Raw genomic sequence first — 16,890 nt, forward strand, 5'->3', positions numbered from 1 at the left:
TGTTTATATCAGCCACAACCTCTGAGTGCAGAGCCAGTGTTTAGTGCCTCTGCTGATGAAAATCAGTGGATGTTTGCCTGACGACATCACTCAGGTAAAAAGATTGTAAACTGTGTATTTGAGCAGCAGGCCAGCGAAAGGTCATTCCCCAAACAAGATCACACTTTGAAGGGGCAGGAGGGGAGAGGTGGAGAGCGCAAAAATAGAGGGTAGACTGTACCAAGATCCACACAGCAAAGGAAGGAGAGGAGGAATCACGCAGGACAGCTCAGTGCAAACACAAAAAAAACTCACAGGAGCTCATAAAATCCAATGCTTTCAATTCCAAAGCAATCAGAAACACATTCAACCTCCATTCCAGTCGCTCCACTATGCATTCTTCCAAAGTCAGCAGCTAAACTTAAAGCTGCAGTGCGTAACTTAAGATGTTTTTGTTGTTGATTATTGCAATTTGGTCTTTCATGAAGAGAAACAATTTAACTTTATTTGTGTGCTACGTCCTTCATTTGAAAACAAGCTCACTCAAGGCCCTGGTATACTTCCGTGCGCAGCGCACACGGACCCAACACGCTTTGTGCGCATGACGCGATTTACACGTAGGCTGCGCGTGCAGCCCAGATTTTAGAACCATTGGGTTCTGAAATTCCCTAATTTCTATCCCACCAGTAGGTGGAGTATTAAGCCTCGCTCACAAAGCTGAAAAAAACATTTCGAAAACAGAAGAAGTAGTTGCCAAGGATAGTCATCCGAACCTTGACCCGGCTGACACCCCGACTCCCCTGCCCCGACGGACCTTTCAGCTAATGAGCCGCTCGAACTAGTGTCCAGGGGAGCTGTAGCACCGTTCTCTTCTTCTTTGGTAAGAATGCGTCCTATTCCCGGCGTACAGACTTGTGCCGCCACCCGATGGTGAAGTCAGATACTACAAGACCCTGACGTGAGAGTAAACCAGGGTTCCGCGATACGCGACGAGCACTTCGGTGTGTGCGGCATGTGCGCGGAAGTACACCAGGGCCTTCAGTCACTCACTCATCTTCTACCGCTTTATCCTCCACATGGGGGTCACGGGGGCGCTGGTGCCAATCCCAGCTGACATAGAGGGCGAAAAGCAGGGTACAACATGGACAGGTCGCCAGTCCATCGCAGGGCAAACACACAGAGACAAACGACCATTCACATTCACAACTACCGTCAAGTTTAGAGCGTCCAATTAACCTAATTACCAAACTGCACGTTTTTGGAATGTGGGAAAAAGTCAACATACCGAGAGAGAGAACCCCTGCACACACAGAGACAACATGCAGACTCCGCACACAAGGCCAACAGTCAACCTTCTTGGTGTGAGGCAACAATGTTAGCCACTGCATCACCGTGGGTACCCCAAAAGGACCTCAAGGCTCAAATATAAAGTTAAATTAATTTTTAAGCAGTAAAAATAAGGAGGTAATGATTTTTTTTCTTACCTGACAAAGCAGTGCACCCAGCACAAACACCATCAACATGTTTGCCGTCATCCTCAGTACCTGCACTCAGATGATGAACCAGAGATCTCCTCCACTAAGATCTGAGCTCCTGAGTGACTCCACAGAGCAAAAAGGGCCAAACTCTTCAACCTTACACTCTCTCTCTCTCTTTCCCCACTTCTCTCTATCCTCTTGCTGTCTCTTCTCTCCCTGCTTCCCTCTCCGAGCGTCTGTCCCTCACAGCTCCTCCCTGTCCAAAGCTGGGGTATGTCTAACAGTCGTGGGGGTAAGGGGTTAGAATTTCACCAGCGTCCCTCCCATGTTCCCCCAGCACATGTGCTGTCACTCACAAACCCAATGAAAGAGGGAGCGAGAGGGATAAAGACGAAGAGTGGGCCAGGGCAGCTGTTGGTGGTGCAGACAGAAGTGTCTGCACCAGTTGGACGTGAGTCAGTAAACTTTGCTGAACACTTTTTGAAAAAGGTGCTTTTACGGGAAGAGAGAAAAAAGAAAGTCAAGACGTAGTTGGACAAAGCAGAAATGTGCAGTCACTATGTATGAGGATACTTTAATCTTAATTTCTGGATGTTATGTGATGTTAATCTTGGGTTTTTAAAAAAAAAAGAAACAACCCAAAGTTTCCAACACGTAATCAATTATTGCCCCCATAGAACTAATCCACAGCTGTAAACAAGCCAAAAACAAAACTGACAGCACCAGCCTGTATGAAATAAATCATATCTTGATTAAGAAAAGGTAATATTCTATCTCCATTAGCCCACAATATTGTTTTGTTTATTTAACTTTTGTCAACATGAAATAAAGGTTTGTTTCAGGTAAGCCACCAACTGTTCGGACCATCAATGTGTTACCAACACTAAGAATGAAACTGAAATAAAATATTTCCGGTATTTTTACAAACCCCATTTGACAACACAACCTCTGTCAAAGTTTTAAAGGATCTTAATGGTCTTAGGAATTGTTATTCTTCTTTAATCCGTCTCATCCAGACCAACGTTAATGTCGTGAGGTCAGATGCGAAGCCTCGCTGTGCAGCGTGGCGTGTGCTGTGCCGTGGCCTCGCATATTCACAGCCCTTTGATCTCCTGCTATTCTGGACACTCTGTCAAAGCAGAAGATGAAGATCTATGGGCAATGTCAAAAACAGAGATCACCACGACTGCGATGTTTGAAATGTGACTGAAAAACGGACAGCGATCAAGTACAAGCAAGGAATGCCTGTGTGTACGAGTGATTTGGATGTTTGTCCGCCTCAGAGGGGGAAAAGAGTTGGGAGGACTTGTTTGCTTTGTTGGATAAATGTCCTCGAGGGAGGAGGAAAGATGTGTTTGTAATTACGGGATGAGAGCATGAAGTCCAGATCTCCTCCACGCTACTTGAACACTCGTCAACGGCCTCTCAGCAAGTCTACTCAGAGGTCAACGGTCGATACGGATCTTTAGAAAGTAAACAAGACTGGACCACAGTGGCTTCTCTTTCACCACAGACGCTTCTCTATCTGCACACCAGATGCACAAATGTTTCAAATGAAATGCAAACATGAAGACAAATAAATAAGTGAAATTCACAAATGTGTCATGAGTGTACAGTTAGAAATGAGACAAAACGACCCTGTTGATGTTACAGTGGAGACAGTGTCGTGGCAGAATCACTGAGTGTGTTGGCAGGCTGACTGTGCATGCTGAGTGGGTGTTTGCATGTGTGTGGTTCCGGAATAAAGGATGATTTTACAGCACCTGTCTCTGTCAATTTAGGCAGAGGCAGTTGGCAGGAGCCACCCGGATGTTTTCCACACACACACACACACACGCACACCCACACATACAAAAACACACTCCTCCATTCATTTGACAGCCTAACCAATTCCTCAAGCCCCTATCTTAACTGGTTAATGCCCAACTTTAACTTTAACTTTAACCAAACCACAATCCATATCCAAGAATTAGTGACATCTAATGGTGAGACTGCAGATTGCAGCAAATGGAGAACTCTGCCGTCTGTTTTTGTTTTATCTTTTACATACTAAGCTTCTGCTTCAAAACACAAACCACACTGTCTGTTTGGGCTTGTGCACAAACATGGCGGCCTCTGTAAAGCAACACCAATGCAGATCATATAGAGAACATTTAAAGTGGCTTTTTAATACAGTACTATTATTACAAGAAAATGAAAACAAAGGATTTTTATTTTATACACATATACAAACATACCTATGGGTTGTATGTTCCATTTCTCCCAAAGAATTCCCGTAAATGTTACATACTAGACTTATGGTCCTAACTTATGGTCTAAATGTGGTCCTATCTAAGTTACACACACAAAGACACATAAAAAGGTCCAAAGTTAACACCTTCTGTAATTTTAAACTTGAACCATTTAAAAACTTGCACACATCTTGTGGTCCAACTACAAGTAAGAAAGTCTGAACAGACAATGTGAGAGACAGCGGTGCAGTTTGAGTGAACAGGTTTCAGTCTGCGCGAAGAAATCTCATGTATAGATGAATGTGTCGCTTCAAAGACTCTGGAAATGAAATCATCCTGGCACTAACAAACAAATGCGACCAGTCCCAGCCGTGGAAACACTGGTACAGATGCCTCTCTGTGGGTCACGGGTCTGTATTTGTGTGTGTTTAATTTGATTGGTTTTCTAGGGTGTACAATAACATACTGATTGATTGATTTGAAACATTTTCAGAGACAGATTCAGAGACAGAGCTCTGCTGCCCACTGTTGGCAGAACAGAGCCTGCAATCATGACACAAGTGGACAATCTCTAAATTGCATATTACTCACCCACTCATCTTCTACTGCTTTAACCTCCACATGAGGGTCGCGGGGGTCACTGGTGCCAATCCTAGGTGACATAGGGTGAAAGTTGCATCTTAGTTATCAAACTTTAGTAATGAAAAAGGAGTGATTTTCTTTGCTACATTTGTGAAGCTTTTATTGTAATCGGTGCATCTGCAACATCTCTTTTTTTACAGCTATATCAATCTGATACAGTCTGCTGCCAACATGTTAGCAAATAGTCGCTTTATTTTACACATCCTGAAGAAACAGCACATTTAAAGTCAAGTTTATAACGGAGCGATGAATAGATCCTCTAATCACTCTGTTTAGTGAGATGAAAGCAAACAATGGGAAGCAAAGAGAGTGATGTCAGTGAAAGAAAGGTGAGTGACTCAATGACTTACACGCCAGGATCTATTGTTCATTTAAAGTAGTGAATCTGTAAGAAAGTGTTATATGAACGTCATCTCAGTGACAATGCTCTTGTGTCTTTGCTGCTATAGAGGAAAGTTGGCATTATTTTCGTATCCACATAATTTTAAGGTATAGAAAGCACCCCCACACTCACAGCCCATGCAAAAACCTTTTCTGATGCAAGCTTTTGGGTCAGAGACCTTCCTCATGGCAGTTTTCAAAGCGTCATCAGCAACAGGAGACCACACCAGGTGCCACTTCTGACACTTTATTAAGTGTACCTAATAAAGTGGTATGTGTTCACGTTTATTCAACATCTCTACAGACACTGTGCTTTTAATTTGTAGTCCACTAGATTGAAAACTACATTTCCCTCGAGATGTTCAGCCACTCATGTTCAACCGAGTGACACAACTGTTCAGCATTAAGGCTCATCATCAAGTGAAGATGCGTCTACAGTTCCCCCCCAAATGTTCAAGCACATTTCTAGAAAGTGTGGCTCAATTTCTCCAAACAACTAACAAATTGAAAACACAACCTTCAATATTGTTCATGTTACATTATTCAAAACACATACACGTGTGTATATTTTACATAGTATGCAATAAAAGCAAATAATATCACCTATGTATGTGAGCACAGTGAGCAATACTACAAAGAGAAGCTGTGCATCGATACAAAAGTCACTTGTAACCTCTTTTATACTCTTATATGATTGAAGTGTTGACTTTGCACAGGTGCAACATGAGTGAGACTAACTGGTAATCAAGGTCAAGGTGTTTCCAGGTGAATAAAGTGTGCACTAACGGAGGCAATTTGTTTTCAGAGATTTGCAAAAATCTGTGTTTTACTATTTTATTTGCGTGAGACTAGTGGAAGTGTGCTCAGAGTTCAGCAGTCTGGAGTCATGTTGTTGATACGTGAGCTTCAGGTTTCAGAATTGTGTGCATAGTTCCATTATTTGGGGTTATAAAATGAGAAGAAACTGTTATATATATGTACTGCAGCAACAACACGCTGCCCTTTTATGCTGTGAAGAAATTCTAATAAGGTTTTTGCAAAGACTGAGTGTGCATATGTTTATTTTCCCTACTTCAGCTTGATACTATGTAGCTTCAATATCTCAGCTAAGTTTATCTACCACATGAACAGGGTTTTCTCTTACGTTTTTATATACAACCCTCAATTTAAATATACTTTATATGAATTGAGGGATGTATGTATATATTATATACATATAAAAAAAGTTGAGAAGTCTTAAAACCCACCACAATTGTATCTTTGGTTAGCCACTGTTAGCAATACCAGTAGATAACAACACTCTACGTGGTATTTTTCGACTATTTGAGTATTATCTTCGTCTTCGCTACTATTTTCCGAGATTGACTTGCGTTTACAAAAAACTGCCACTTAATTGGTCGGTCACGTGACGACTGCTTTAGCGCTACCAACACTTAAACACACAATTATTGACTGCAACAACAAATAATTCGTGGTTTTTGAAAGAAAAATTAAAAGGTCTAGACGACACACGCCATAGAACACAATAGCAGCCTAGTAAAATGTTAAAGTCACCTTTTGTTCTTACCTTTACGCAGACAAAATAGACCACAGTGGCCGCACCTGCACCTGGCACAGTGCTCATGACGTCACAGCACGTATTACACTACAGCGCCCCGCAGTGGCTTGGCGAAGAAATGCAGTCATTGTGACTGTGAGTGTTCTGTTGTAGAACCTGTTTCTAATATGGTTAAAATAAGCACAAAAGAAAAGTCCAGACAGACATTTTCAGGGTGAGGTGTATTTGCAAAATCATATATTGCGATATACTCTCTACTATATGGAAAAAGCTGCATATTTATGGATATAATGAACGACACATACGATCCATGGATATGCAGGTTGATTAAATGCTACGGGAGAGAAGATGACAAGCAGCGTCTTTGCTCGGCTGAACATAGCCACTGTTGAAATAATGGAGACTGTCAGCCACGGCGGAGCATGAAGAAATGAGATCGACACTTTTCAAAGGCTTGTTCCTCTCGGGTCTCACTGAGGTGATAATAGCAAAAAAGACTGGTAGTGCTCTTGAAGATGGAGTCTGGTCACTTCACAATACTCTGAACACACAGGTGGCTCAGGGGGCCCCACTGATCGGAATATAAGGAACCAAACCCGGGAGGTGTCTGGCTCACCGGGCTGACAATAACACTATTAATGATGGACATTGAGAGGAAGGCAAAGGTGAAACAGCTTCATTCTCACTACTGTATTTCTGACATCAGTGGAAGCTGCACTTGATGATTTAGTCCAATTATTATTTGGTTATGAAACAAAAAGTGTAAGATTGAGACCACTTGTGTGTCCTTTGTGTTTTCAGGTGACTTTTTTTGGTCACTGTTCGACTCGTCATGTCATTAATAAACACCTTTAAGCACAAACGAGATGACAAATGCCAAGTGAATACTATTCTCTTCATTGATTTTGGATACATAATAATGTAGGCCTCATTTTTCTGCAAAAAAAAATGGTCCAGGGGGCAAAGAGAATAAAAGCAAGATTAATTTTGGATCAATATAAATGAAGATGGTGTCATTTTTCTATCATATTTAACATCATAGTGACACGTTTAAGCCAAAAGGTTTACTATTTTAGCTTTAAATAATGAGCCTTTTACCATGCTATTAGAAAAAAAGTAAATACCTCTTTATGGTTTGATAGACTTTGACACATTACAAAGGAGTTAATCTTGTTATAGTGTCTTATATACCTTTATTCGTGTAAAATATGGACGCTTTCGTTTATTTATATGCTCCATTTGCTTCATCTTGATGTTTTTCAGGGTAATTCCACCTGGGTTCATTAATAACCCCGTGGTGTCGTTGCTTCCACTTTGTTGACGTTTTAGTTTTGTATTTATTTCTTTAATTTTGTTAAAAAAAATTCCATACTGTTGTTTAAGTGTGTCCTATGGTGAATTTAAAGGCCACTCATAATAAATCTAGTATCTATTATTATTATTATGTTTCATCAATGTGACATGTAACGTGTTTTTTGTATTTATTTTTCAACATTTCTTTACATGAATTAATTTGAAATGAACTCATGTCCACCACATGAAATCTTTCTCTGCTTACAATGAATTACATGTTGATTAAATGTTGTGTGACAGCCAAATAGGAAATAAGCAACACAAAAAAAACAGAATATAAACCTAAACATTTCAATCAATCAGCCCTGAAAGGTATTTTCCATCAATATACAGTTTTAAAAAAATGTCAGTTTACTGATGGCTTCTGTATATACATATTTGAGCACATTTGTCATCCATTCATGTGAAACTGTTCTCAAAAATCAGCTCTTATTATGTATCTTATTTTCCAACGTTTTGCGTTGCAGAAAATGCAGTGACTTTGACCTCCTGCAGGGGGCAGTGTTAGACCATGTAAACAATCAACTGGTGGAAGCAACAGGGAACTTGGGACTTGAGGGTTTTGTCTAATAATAAGAGAACCTGCTGAAGAATAGAACAAATAACTAACGACCCTGAGGAAGGAGAGAGAAAAAAAAAGGAAACAACAACATAGACTAACTCACAATACAAGCGGCGCAACGCAGAATGCTAATCAAAATAACACAATCACAAAGAGCCGAGCGGCATTTCTGACTGCGTTTACATGTAAAACAGCACAATACGTTATCATAAATAAGCTCTGCATTAAAAGTCGACCTGTCACTTTGCTTGTCGTGTCTCTGAACGTCGCGTTTACAAAGCCTGTCATTTCTTCACTGGTGCAGGAAAACAGAGAAACACAATGAAACATCACCAGCAGTGAAGGGAGGTGTGTGTGTGTGTGTGGTGCTTGTGTGATAGTGCAGCTCTTACTGCCTTCACCCCAGTCAGCCTCCACCATGGTGGGTTGCCAATTAGAGCCAACACATATGACACACTTGACTCCCCCGCTTGAACCATGGCTGGAGATAATAGGCCTCTTCCTGCAGCTCAATCGATGACATACTGTCCCAGGGTGAACGTCTGCCTCACTACACACACAACACACACACACACATGCACGTACACGCACGTACACACACGTACACACGAACATGCTCTCTTTCCTACTTTCTCTCCCCAAACCACTTATGTGTCAGAGAGTAAAATGTCAGCTTTTTGTTTCTTAGAAAGAAATGCGGTAAACAAAAACAAGCACAAACACACACACACACACACATACACAGAAGTTTACGCAGCTATTCTTCTGAGGACACTGCAATGACCTCCATTCATTTGAACAGCCTGCACACAAAGCTGCATCCCCAACACTAACCTTATTTTAACCTAACCACAACTCAAATCTTAATCAGTTTGTCAGAAACGAGGTTCTTAGGACCAGGTTTTGGTCTCCATGAGGACTAGTGGTCCTGACAAGCTTTGAGTGTACACACTCACACCTACCCATTCTCCTTCTTCATCACCTCCACCGAGGAGGTTATGTGTTTGTTTGTTTGTTTGTTTGTGAACAGCAGAACTCAAAAAGTAAAGGACAGATTCTGATCAAAATAAATTGAGAGGATGTAGGTTATGGTACAAGGAAGGATGTATTAGATTTTTGTGGTGATCTGGATCTGGATTCAATATAAAAAACAAACAAAACCAACATTGATATACCTCACAAGATGGGGACTTTTTTGTCACTAGGGCTAAATATGTAATTGCGATTTTTTCCCCCGGAGAAAATATCTCACTTTTGAGAACTTTTTGAGTTCAATAATCACTGTCTGTCTGAATTTCCTCTGCCTGTATTAGGCTACATCTTAAAGTGACATACAGCAGCGCCATCAAAACAGAACAATTAAATTGCAGCCTTTGCAATTTGCTAATTGCATTGTTTCAAATTGCAATTTGAATTGATTGATTGTTCGGCTCTAATTGACACGGTGGAAAAGTGGTGTTTTTTTTCCTTCTACTTTCACACAAAAAGTGACTCCCACTCTCATTTTCCACTCTGAGATAAGACACAGAAATTTACAATGCACAGTGTGTGCACCTATAGAGCTAATGCATCAGTTAAGTGTGTTTATAAGTCAAGCCCGGTCCACAGGCGGTGTGTGTGTGAGCCGTGTGAGGGCACCTGAGTCACGGAGCTTACACACATTATGGTAATGGATCTATCTGCTGTGTACTGTAATAGACCGACGGCTTGTGTGAACGTGCTCTCACTTACGTGTCTCCACGCCGCGGGTCGCTCGGGTGCATCTCGATGTGGTTGTTGTAGACCGTGACTATCAACGCGACCGGGTCAGAGCTGGAGAAGCAGGAGCGTAAACGATGTCGCGAGGCAAAATATCTGTACAACAACATCCACACACATGCTGACAAACAATCAGAAGAAACTGATTATTAAAACACTCAAACAAACAAAGCAACACAACAAACAGTGTTAACATAAGAGCACATTAAATGATAAAGCTTAAAATCAATAATCCCTTCACTGACTCTTGATTTAATCTTTCTAAAGGCACGAATTCTGTTACTTTGTCCAAAAACGTTTTGAAATTATAATCAATTAATGAATAAGTAAGGGTGACGGTGGTAAAGCAAGTTGTCTTTCAGCTCAGAAGTTGTGGGTTCAATTACCAGCTCTGCTAGTCTCCTTGGGCAAGGCACTTAACCCTATATTGTATGAAAGTCTGACGCAGTTTTGAGTGATCATCAAGACTAGAAAAGCATTTATTAAAACGTTTTCACTAACAGGAAGAATACATTTCTTGGGTGTTTTTATTCTATTATGACGTGTAATGTTATTTATCTGTTAATAACTGTTTTTTTATTTTACCCATTATTTGCTGAATACTACAGACATATTATCCTGCACGTTAATAAAGATTCTATTGATATTCTATTCTATGTTACACTTTTTGACTGTAGCTCAGTGAAAGAGCGAGTCCTTTGTCAGCTGGAAGGTTGTGGGTTCGATTCGATGTCGAAACACTTACAGGAATACTTCACTGATTAGCATTTAGCTTTGTATTACTAGAATAGGGGTAGTAGTTTTGAAAAAGTGTGCTTCCCAACCTCAGTTTCCCCTGAGTTGAGAAATATCTTCATTCTTTTTTTTGTTGTTTTTTCACCAGTGATACTTGGTCTGAGCCTTGGTCCGAGGCTTGAAAGGCGCTAGTTCCGCACCTCATTCCCAGAATGTAAACAGTGTCGGCCATCTTTGCTAACAGTTACGCTAACAGGACCAAGTGTCACTGAGCACGTAACAAATAAAAAAATTAAGATATTTCTCAACTCAGGGGAAACTGAGGTTGGGAAGCAACAATTTTCAAAAATACTACCCCTATTCTAGTAATACAAAGCTAAATGCTAATCGGTGAAGTATTCTTTTAACCCCACGTTGCTCCTGATGCCGTGTGAATGAATGCACTGCACATAGATGCGCTGTATGCAAGTGTGAGTGAGAGAACATATACAGACCATTTATAATTTTGCAATGTTATGGAAAAATAAGCATTGTTTAAAATAAACAATAATGTTAGCTTATATCTCTAATATAGATTTAATGAGAAACAGAAATTCAGAATTATTTTTAGCTAGTCACAACAACAAAACATGCATGAATGTTATTTCCACTGTTTTATATCTGGCAGAATGTGGTGAATCATCTTATTATATATATATTTTTGCATGCAATGTATTCTCTCGCAAATATTTACCCGGATATTTTCATCAAACTTCACCTTTAGATCAAATACCCAGATGTTGATTATGATTGGGAAAGATTAATGACCACCTCTCGATAACACATTTTACACTTACACATGTTTTCCTTTGATTTTGACAGAGAATATGAGCAAATTCTCTAATTTAAACGATTGAAAACTAAAAAAAACCCCACCATATTTGTGTGTGTGTGTGTGTGTGTACATTAAAAGCAAAAAGAAGGAGGAGCAGCTGAGGGACGGTGGAGAATAAGAAAGGGTCTCTGTGGGACTTTTTTTTTGGGAGGGTGGGAGGTAGAAGTGAGTGGAGGGACGGACAGTAGTGGGTGTGGAGTTGGAGGTTGGTGACAGTTATGTGCGTGCATGAGCCTAATCTGCCTCCATCAGCTGTCAGAGTCAGGGATGTCAGGGCAACCAAGACTCCTGGTCTTCACCCTCTCTCTCTCTGTGTCCCTCCCTCTCTTCACTGGCAATGTCATGTTGTCAGCCCACATATGCTTGTCTGCAGTCGGGGGAGGGGTGTGTGTGTGTGTGTGAGGTGGGGGTGGGCACAGGCACATGGGCAGCCTCCGTCTTTTTCCTGTCGCTGTCGACACTTGTCTTATTGCCTGTGAGCCGTCGACATTGTCCCATTTTAACCCTTTCAGCTGCCTCCCCTTGCCTCCCGCTGCCCTCCTCCTCCTCCTTCTGTCTCCGCACGTGGACGACTCCGGAGTTACAATTTCTTCATTAAGCCCTCATTCTGCTGGTCAAAAAGTCCATTTAATCCCAGGTTTAAACAGGTTTTTTTCACCAGTGGGAATGCGTTTAATCAGCATTCACTCTGCGATGCATGCAGATTAAATCAGCTTTGGCTGTAACACCAGGGTCAACACTTTCATTTCTTCTTCGTCTGCTCTTTTTTTAGAAAGAGATGCACTATTTTCTGGCAGAACGCTACGTTACAAATGAATCTCTCAGATGTTAGCCTAGTTGTTAACATCAATGTTTGATTATCACCAAATCAGCCAAACTAAAGAGTTCTGGGGCCTACTTTGAAATCTGAAAATCCTCTTAAATGTGAATATGTTTGACTTTCTAACATCTTTCAGCTTCTTAAATGTGAATATTTACAACTTCTCAGGTTTTTGAGGTCCACACCCAAACCTTAAACACCTAGGAGCCTAGGATCGAGAATTCATATATACTGTATACATTATTGTTTTAATGGGAACACGGGGATACAAACATTCAGTGCAGATTAATAATCAGTCAGCCCAAATTTAAATTTACAAATTTAAAACAAAGTGTTTTTAAAGATAAAAGAAAAATAACACATATTTAATGTTTTATTCTATCCGATGTATTTTACAACTTTGTTCCAAAACCTAAAATAAAAAACATATTTATTTATTCTTTTATATTTACCTTTCACGGCCCACTTGTAGTACTGTCACGGTCCACTAGGGGGCCCACACTTTGGGAATGTTGATCTAAATCAGGCATGTCAAACTCAAATGACCTGGGGGCCAATGAGCATCTAGTCTGGGCAAGAGGGGGCGGGCCTAGAGAAAAAAAAGTGGCAAATGACGTATACTTCACAATAAAAACATATTCATGATGCAAAAAAACAGAGAAATAAAAAAAAGACTTAGCAAATAATGACAAGGATAACTGAAATTAAAACAGCTTAAATATATGTCATTTAATGTTGAGTGTAATACATTTAATAAAGCAATAATTATAACTAAATGTCTTACTACTATTATACTACTGTCCTCATCATTCACCTGTCCTCGTCATTCATTCACCTTTTCTCGTCATTCATTCACCTGTCCTCGTCATTCATTTACCTGTCCTCGTCACTCATTCACCTGTCCTCATCATTCATTCACCTGTCCTCGTCATTCACCTGTCCTCGTCATTCATTCACCTGTCCCCATCATTTACAGCCAAAGTTACCGGTGAGTGATTTTTATTTTTTTAATTCAGGCCAACATTTTTTTACTCAGTAACGGATGTGATATAAAACTTAGCACAGTACAGTACTTACTGAAAAATGTACTTAAGTAAAATTCTAGATTTAAAAAATGTCTTTAAAAAGTGCAAGTACACAAAAAACCTACTAAATTACAGTAACGTTTCCACCTCTAACCAAACTAATAGATGTTGCCTTACAATAACTGTGCGTCAGCTGCTCGCACAAATGACAAATTTCTTATTCTCCAGATGAGAAAACGTCTTGTGCCGAGCACTGAGAGATCCACGTGCACAGAGAGCAGTTGTGCATGAATATGCTGCTGCTCTCGCCCCGCTGACCTGCCCTGTGGTATCTGCCACGGGGAGCTTTACGGCGACCTGTCAATCAAACTCACATTAATCATCAGCCTTCTCCTTTCATGGGGCTCACACTGAAAGTCTTGTTTCAGTGACCACATGACCACACCGACATCTTCAACTTCTACTTTCCACACAAAAAGCTGAAATCTCTGTCCATCTATGTTTCTAAAAGTAACGCTATCAGACCTGAGTGAGGGAGCGTCTGTGTGTATACAGCTGCAGAGCAGGGGCGGAGTCAAGAAGAATTTATCCCGGCAAACTGTTGAACAGCTGGGTTTTTAGCAGTAGAATTTATTTTAGAAACTTTGTGCAACAGTAGAAAAAAAAAACCGAGAGAGGTATTTTGGGGTAGTATTCAAACTTTGCCTCAGCAATCATGTGCATGATTCATTACACCTGATCAATGGCTGATCACGCTTTTATGAGCATCACGTTTAAATTCAATTTTTACACACACACACACACACACCAGCACACAAATACATAAAAAAAACATAAAATACGCTCAAAGACACACACACACTGAGAGAGACACACAAACTCCTCCTGGCTATGAGTACCCTTGCCCCGAGTGCTCCCTGGCTGCAGTCTCCATAACAGGCAGGGAGACAGTCTGAGTGCTTTATGTTTGCTGTAACACAGAGTCATCACTGTCAGAGGCATTGATTTGTCAACAACGTTGTGATACACTATAGATGGATAATGGCCCATCTTGTGCACAGTTGTTGCATTTTTCTGGACGGCCGCGGAGCATCTGTTGTTGTTGTTGTTGTTTTTTTTTTCCTCCGTTTCTTCTCTCCTTTAACCTCTCTTTCTCTCTCTCCTCACACATATGCGAGTACACTCATGCCTGCAGTTTGAAAACAATAAAAGAAAAGCAATGTGTCTTGTTCAGCCACTAAATAGCTGTCTGGTTTGTGTCTCCTGAGGTGGTTGCACATCAGTGCCCGGCTCATCTATCAGGACAATGCAGCGCCCTCAAAGCTCCAGGTATAAAGATGATAAATACCTCACCTCCTGAAAAGGCCATGGAAAAAGATGGATGGATATGGAATGAGAGAGAGAGAGAGAGAGAGAGATAGGGTTAGAGTTGTTGAAACAAAAGGGAGAAAAAGCAGTGGAATGAAAGGACTTTTAACTTTTTATGAGATTAACTTAAACTTAAGCATAATATAACCAAATAGTTGACTTTATAAGTCACATTAGAACTCTCTTGTGACCCGGTCGGGTGTGTGTGGGTCCAAAAACATGCAGATTTGGGGATTAGGCAAAATTGAACACTCTTAATTGACCGTAGGTGTGAGAGTGGATGGTTGTTTGTCTCTATGTGTCCCCGCGATGGACTGGCGTCCTTTTCCAGGGTGAATGTACCCCGTCTTTTGCCCTATGTCAGCTAGGATTGGCACCACAGACCCTCATGTGGAGGATAAAGCGGTAGAAGATGGATGGATGGATGACAAGAACTGTGGAACTTGGCAGAGGGAAAATAGAGGCTGACATTTGAAGCTGTTTAAGTTTGAGTTAGTTCAATGCAGGTGAAAAAATTTAATATATAATATTTAATTTTTCATTTCATATAGTGTTGGCGTCCAGTGTGTAAAATTTAGGTGAAATTATGTGTGTACAACCACCTGATTATATTACAATCAGACTTTTATATCTATGTCAGGAGCTGGGCCAGCTCGTCCAAGGCCGCCATTTTGGATCACAATGTTTACAGTAGCTGACAATGGACGAAATAAACCTCCTTTAAAGCAGGGGTGTCAAACTCAAATGACCCCGGGGGCCAAAAAAAGTGGGGGGAGCTAAAAATAATAATACATTATTTGATGTATTGAGGTATTGCAATAAAGATATTTCACAGCATTTCAAAGTGTAAGTGCTTGTTTTCGATATGGAACGATGTATACTTCACAATAGATGCAATGTAAATCTATTATAATATCAAAATCAGAGAAATAAATCTAAAATTAAGTAAAAAAATAATGTGGACAACTTAAATTAAAAACAAACAAGCTAATATATGCACTTAATAAAACCGATGTCTTATTATTACTATTACAAAAATATCGCTGGCAAACATATTTAATAATACACATTTTGAGCGCTATGTTTAAAGGAGGAGAAGAAGATTGCGAGCCATATTTTCTTTAAGTGGTGGGCTGCATGTATTTGACTGGGGGGGCGCGTGTGGCCCACGGGCCGCCAGTTTGACTCCTCCGCTTTAAAGTTTTGCCGCTAAATGAAGGCTACATAGGTTTTCCAACACTTGTAAGAGAAGCGCGAGGTGATGGATTTTCAGCTGCAAACATACAAACTGTACCTTTAAGAGCGGAAATGTACTCACTTAACATGGGGTTGTATATATATATGTATACAGTATATATGTATGTATATATACTGTATATATATATATATATATATATATGTATATATGTGTATATATATATACACATAGATACATACATATATACATTAATGATCCTCATTTTACTTTTTATAATCTTCCCAATTAAATAAAAATGCTTTTATTAATACGGCCTCTTTATACACATTTAAGTCAGTAAATCTAAAGCTCATATGACAAAAGGATAATAACCTGAACTCTTAAGATTGGCACTTTAATCTGTACGTTTGATATTTTTTAGGCATACGTACATTTACGTTATATTTGCATTGCACACACATTTTGTTGCTTTTGCCTCAACTGAGGTTTTCTCCCTTCAAACCCATTTCCAGCTAAAACCGTTTACAGTTTAAAAAGGTGCAAACGACAACTGCTTTAAAGAACATAACAAGGGCTCTTCATAAAAAAAACAAAGTGGTAATGGTTCAATAAATAACTGATAGAACTGGGCCCAGACTGCCAGTGCTGCAAACCCCATTCCCTGCACTATTTGATTAAACAGTACTTTCTCCTCTTATCGGAGCTGTCGCTGCATGAAGGAGCTATCTGCTCCGTGATTGGCACACGACTGCCTGCCGCCGGTGATAGCGCTCCACTTTGCTTAGGTAAATAGGAACTTAACTGAACTGAGACAATTTAAACAGTCTAAATGTAAGGAGATTAGAGCCGGCCAAACAGTGGCTGAGCACGGGGAGACGCATGGCCGCCGCATGAATAAGAAACACACACACACAAACACGCGCGCGAT

The 16,890-nt window shown here is 40.3% G+C and overlaps 1 protein-coding gene across 5 annotated transcripts in view; it reads right to left on the reverse strand.

The window, feature by feature from the left end:
- cdh15 (cadherin 15, type 1, M-cadherin (myotubule)) overlaps positions 1-16,890 on the reverse strand; it is a 47,810-nt gene that overhangs the window by 18,478 nt on the left and 12,442 nt on the right. Inside the window, exons 3-5 of one of the 5 annotated variants that reach the window (XM_058628760.1) lie at positions 12,824-12,960; positions 9,916-9,996; positions 4,280-4,340 (exon numbers count right to left, since the gene is read on the reverse strand). In XM_058628760.1, the coding sequence (XP_058484743.1) occupies positions 4,280-4,340; positions 9,916-9,947 (93 nt within the window). In that variant the 5' untranslated portion in view covers positions 9,948-9,996; positions 12,824-12,960. Of the gene's footprint in view, positions 1-1,463; positions 1,724-4,279; positions 4,341-6,278; positions 6,346-9,915; positions 10,064-12,823; positions 12,961-16,890 lie in introns of those variants that run through there. The other 4 variants (XM_058628761.1, XM_058628759.1, XM_058628763.1 and 1 more) reach the window with 4 other exon arrangements.

Source organism: Solea solea, chromosome 5, assembly GCF_958295425.1.
Source record: "Solea solea chromosome 5, fSolSol10.1, whole genome shotgun sequence".
In the NCBI taxonomy this organism is placed as follows: Eukaryota; Metazoa; Chordata; class Actinopteri; order Pleuronectiformes; family Soleidae; genus Solea; species Solea solea.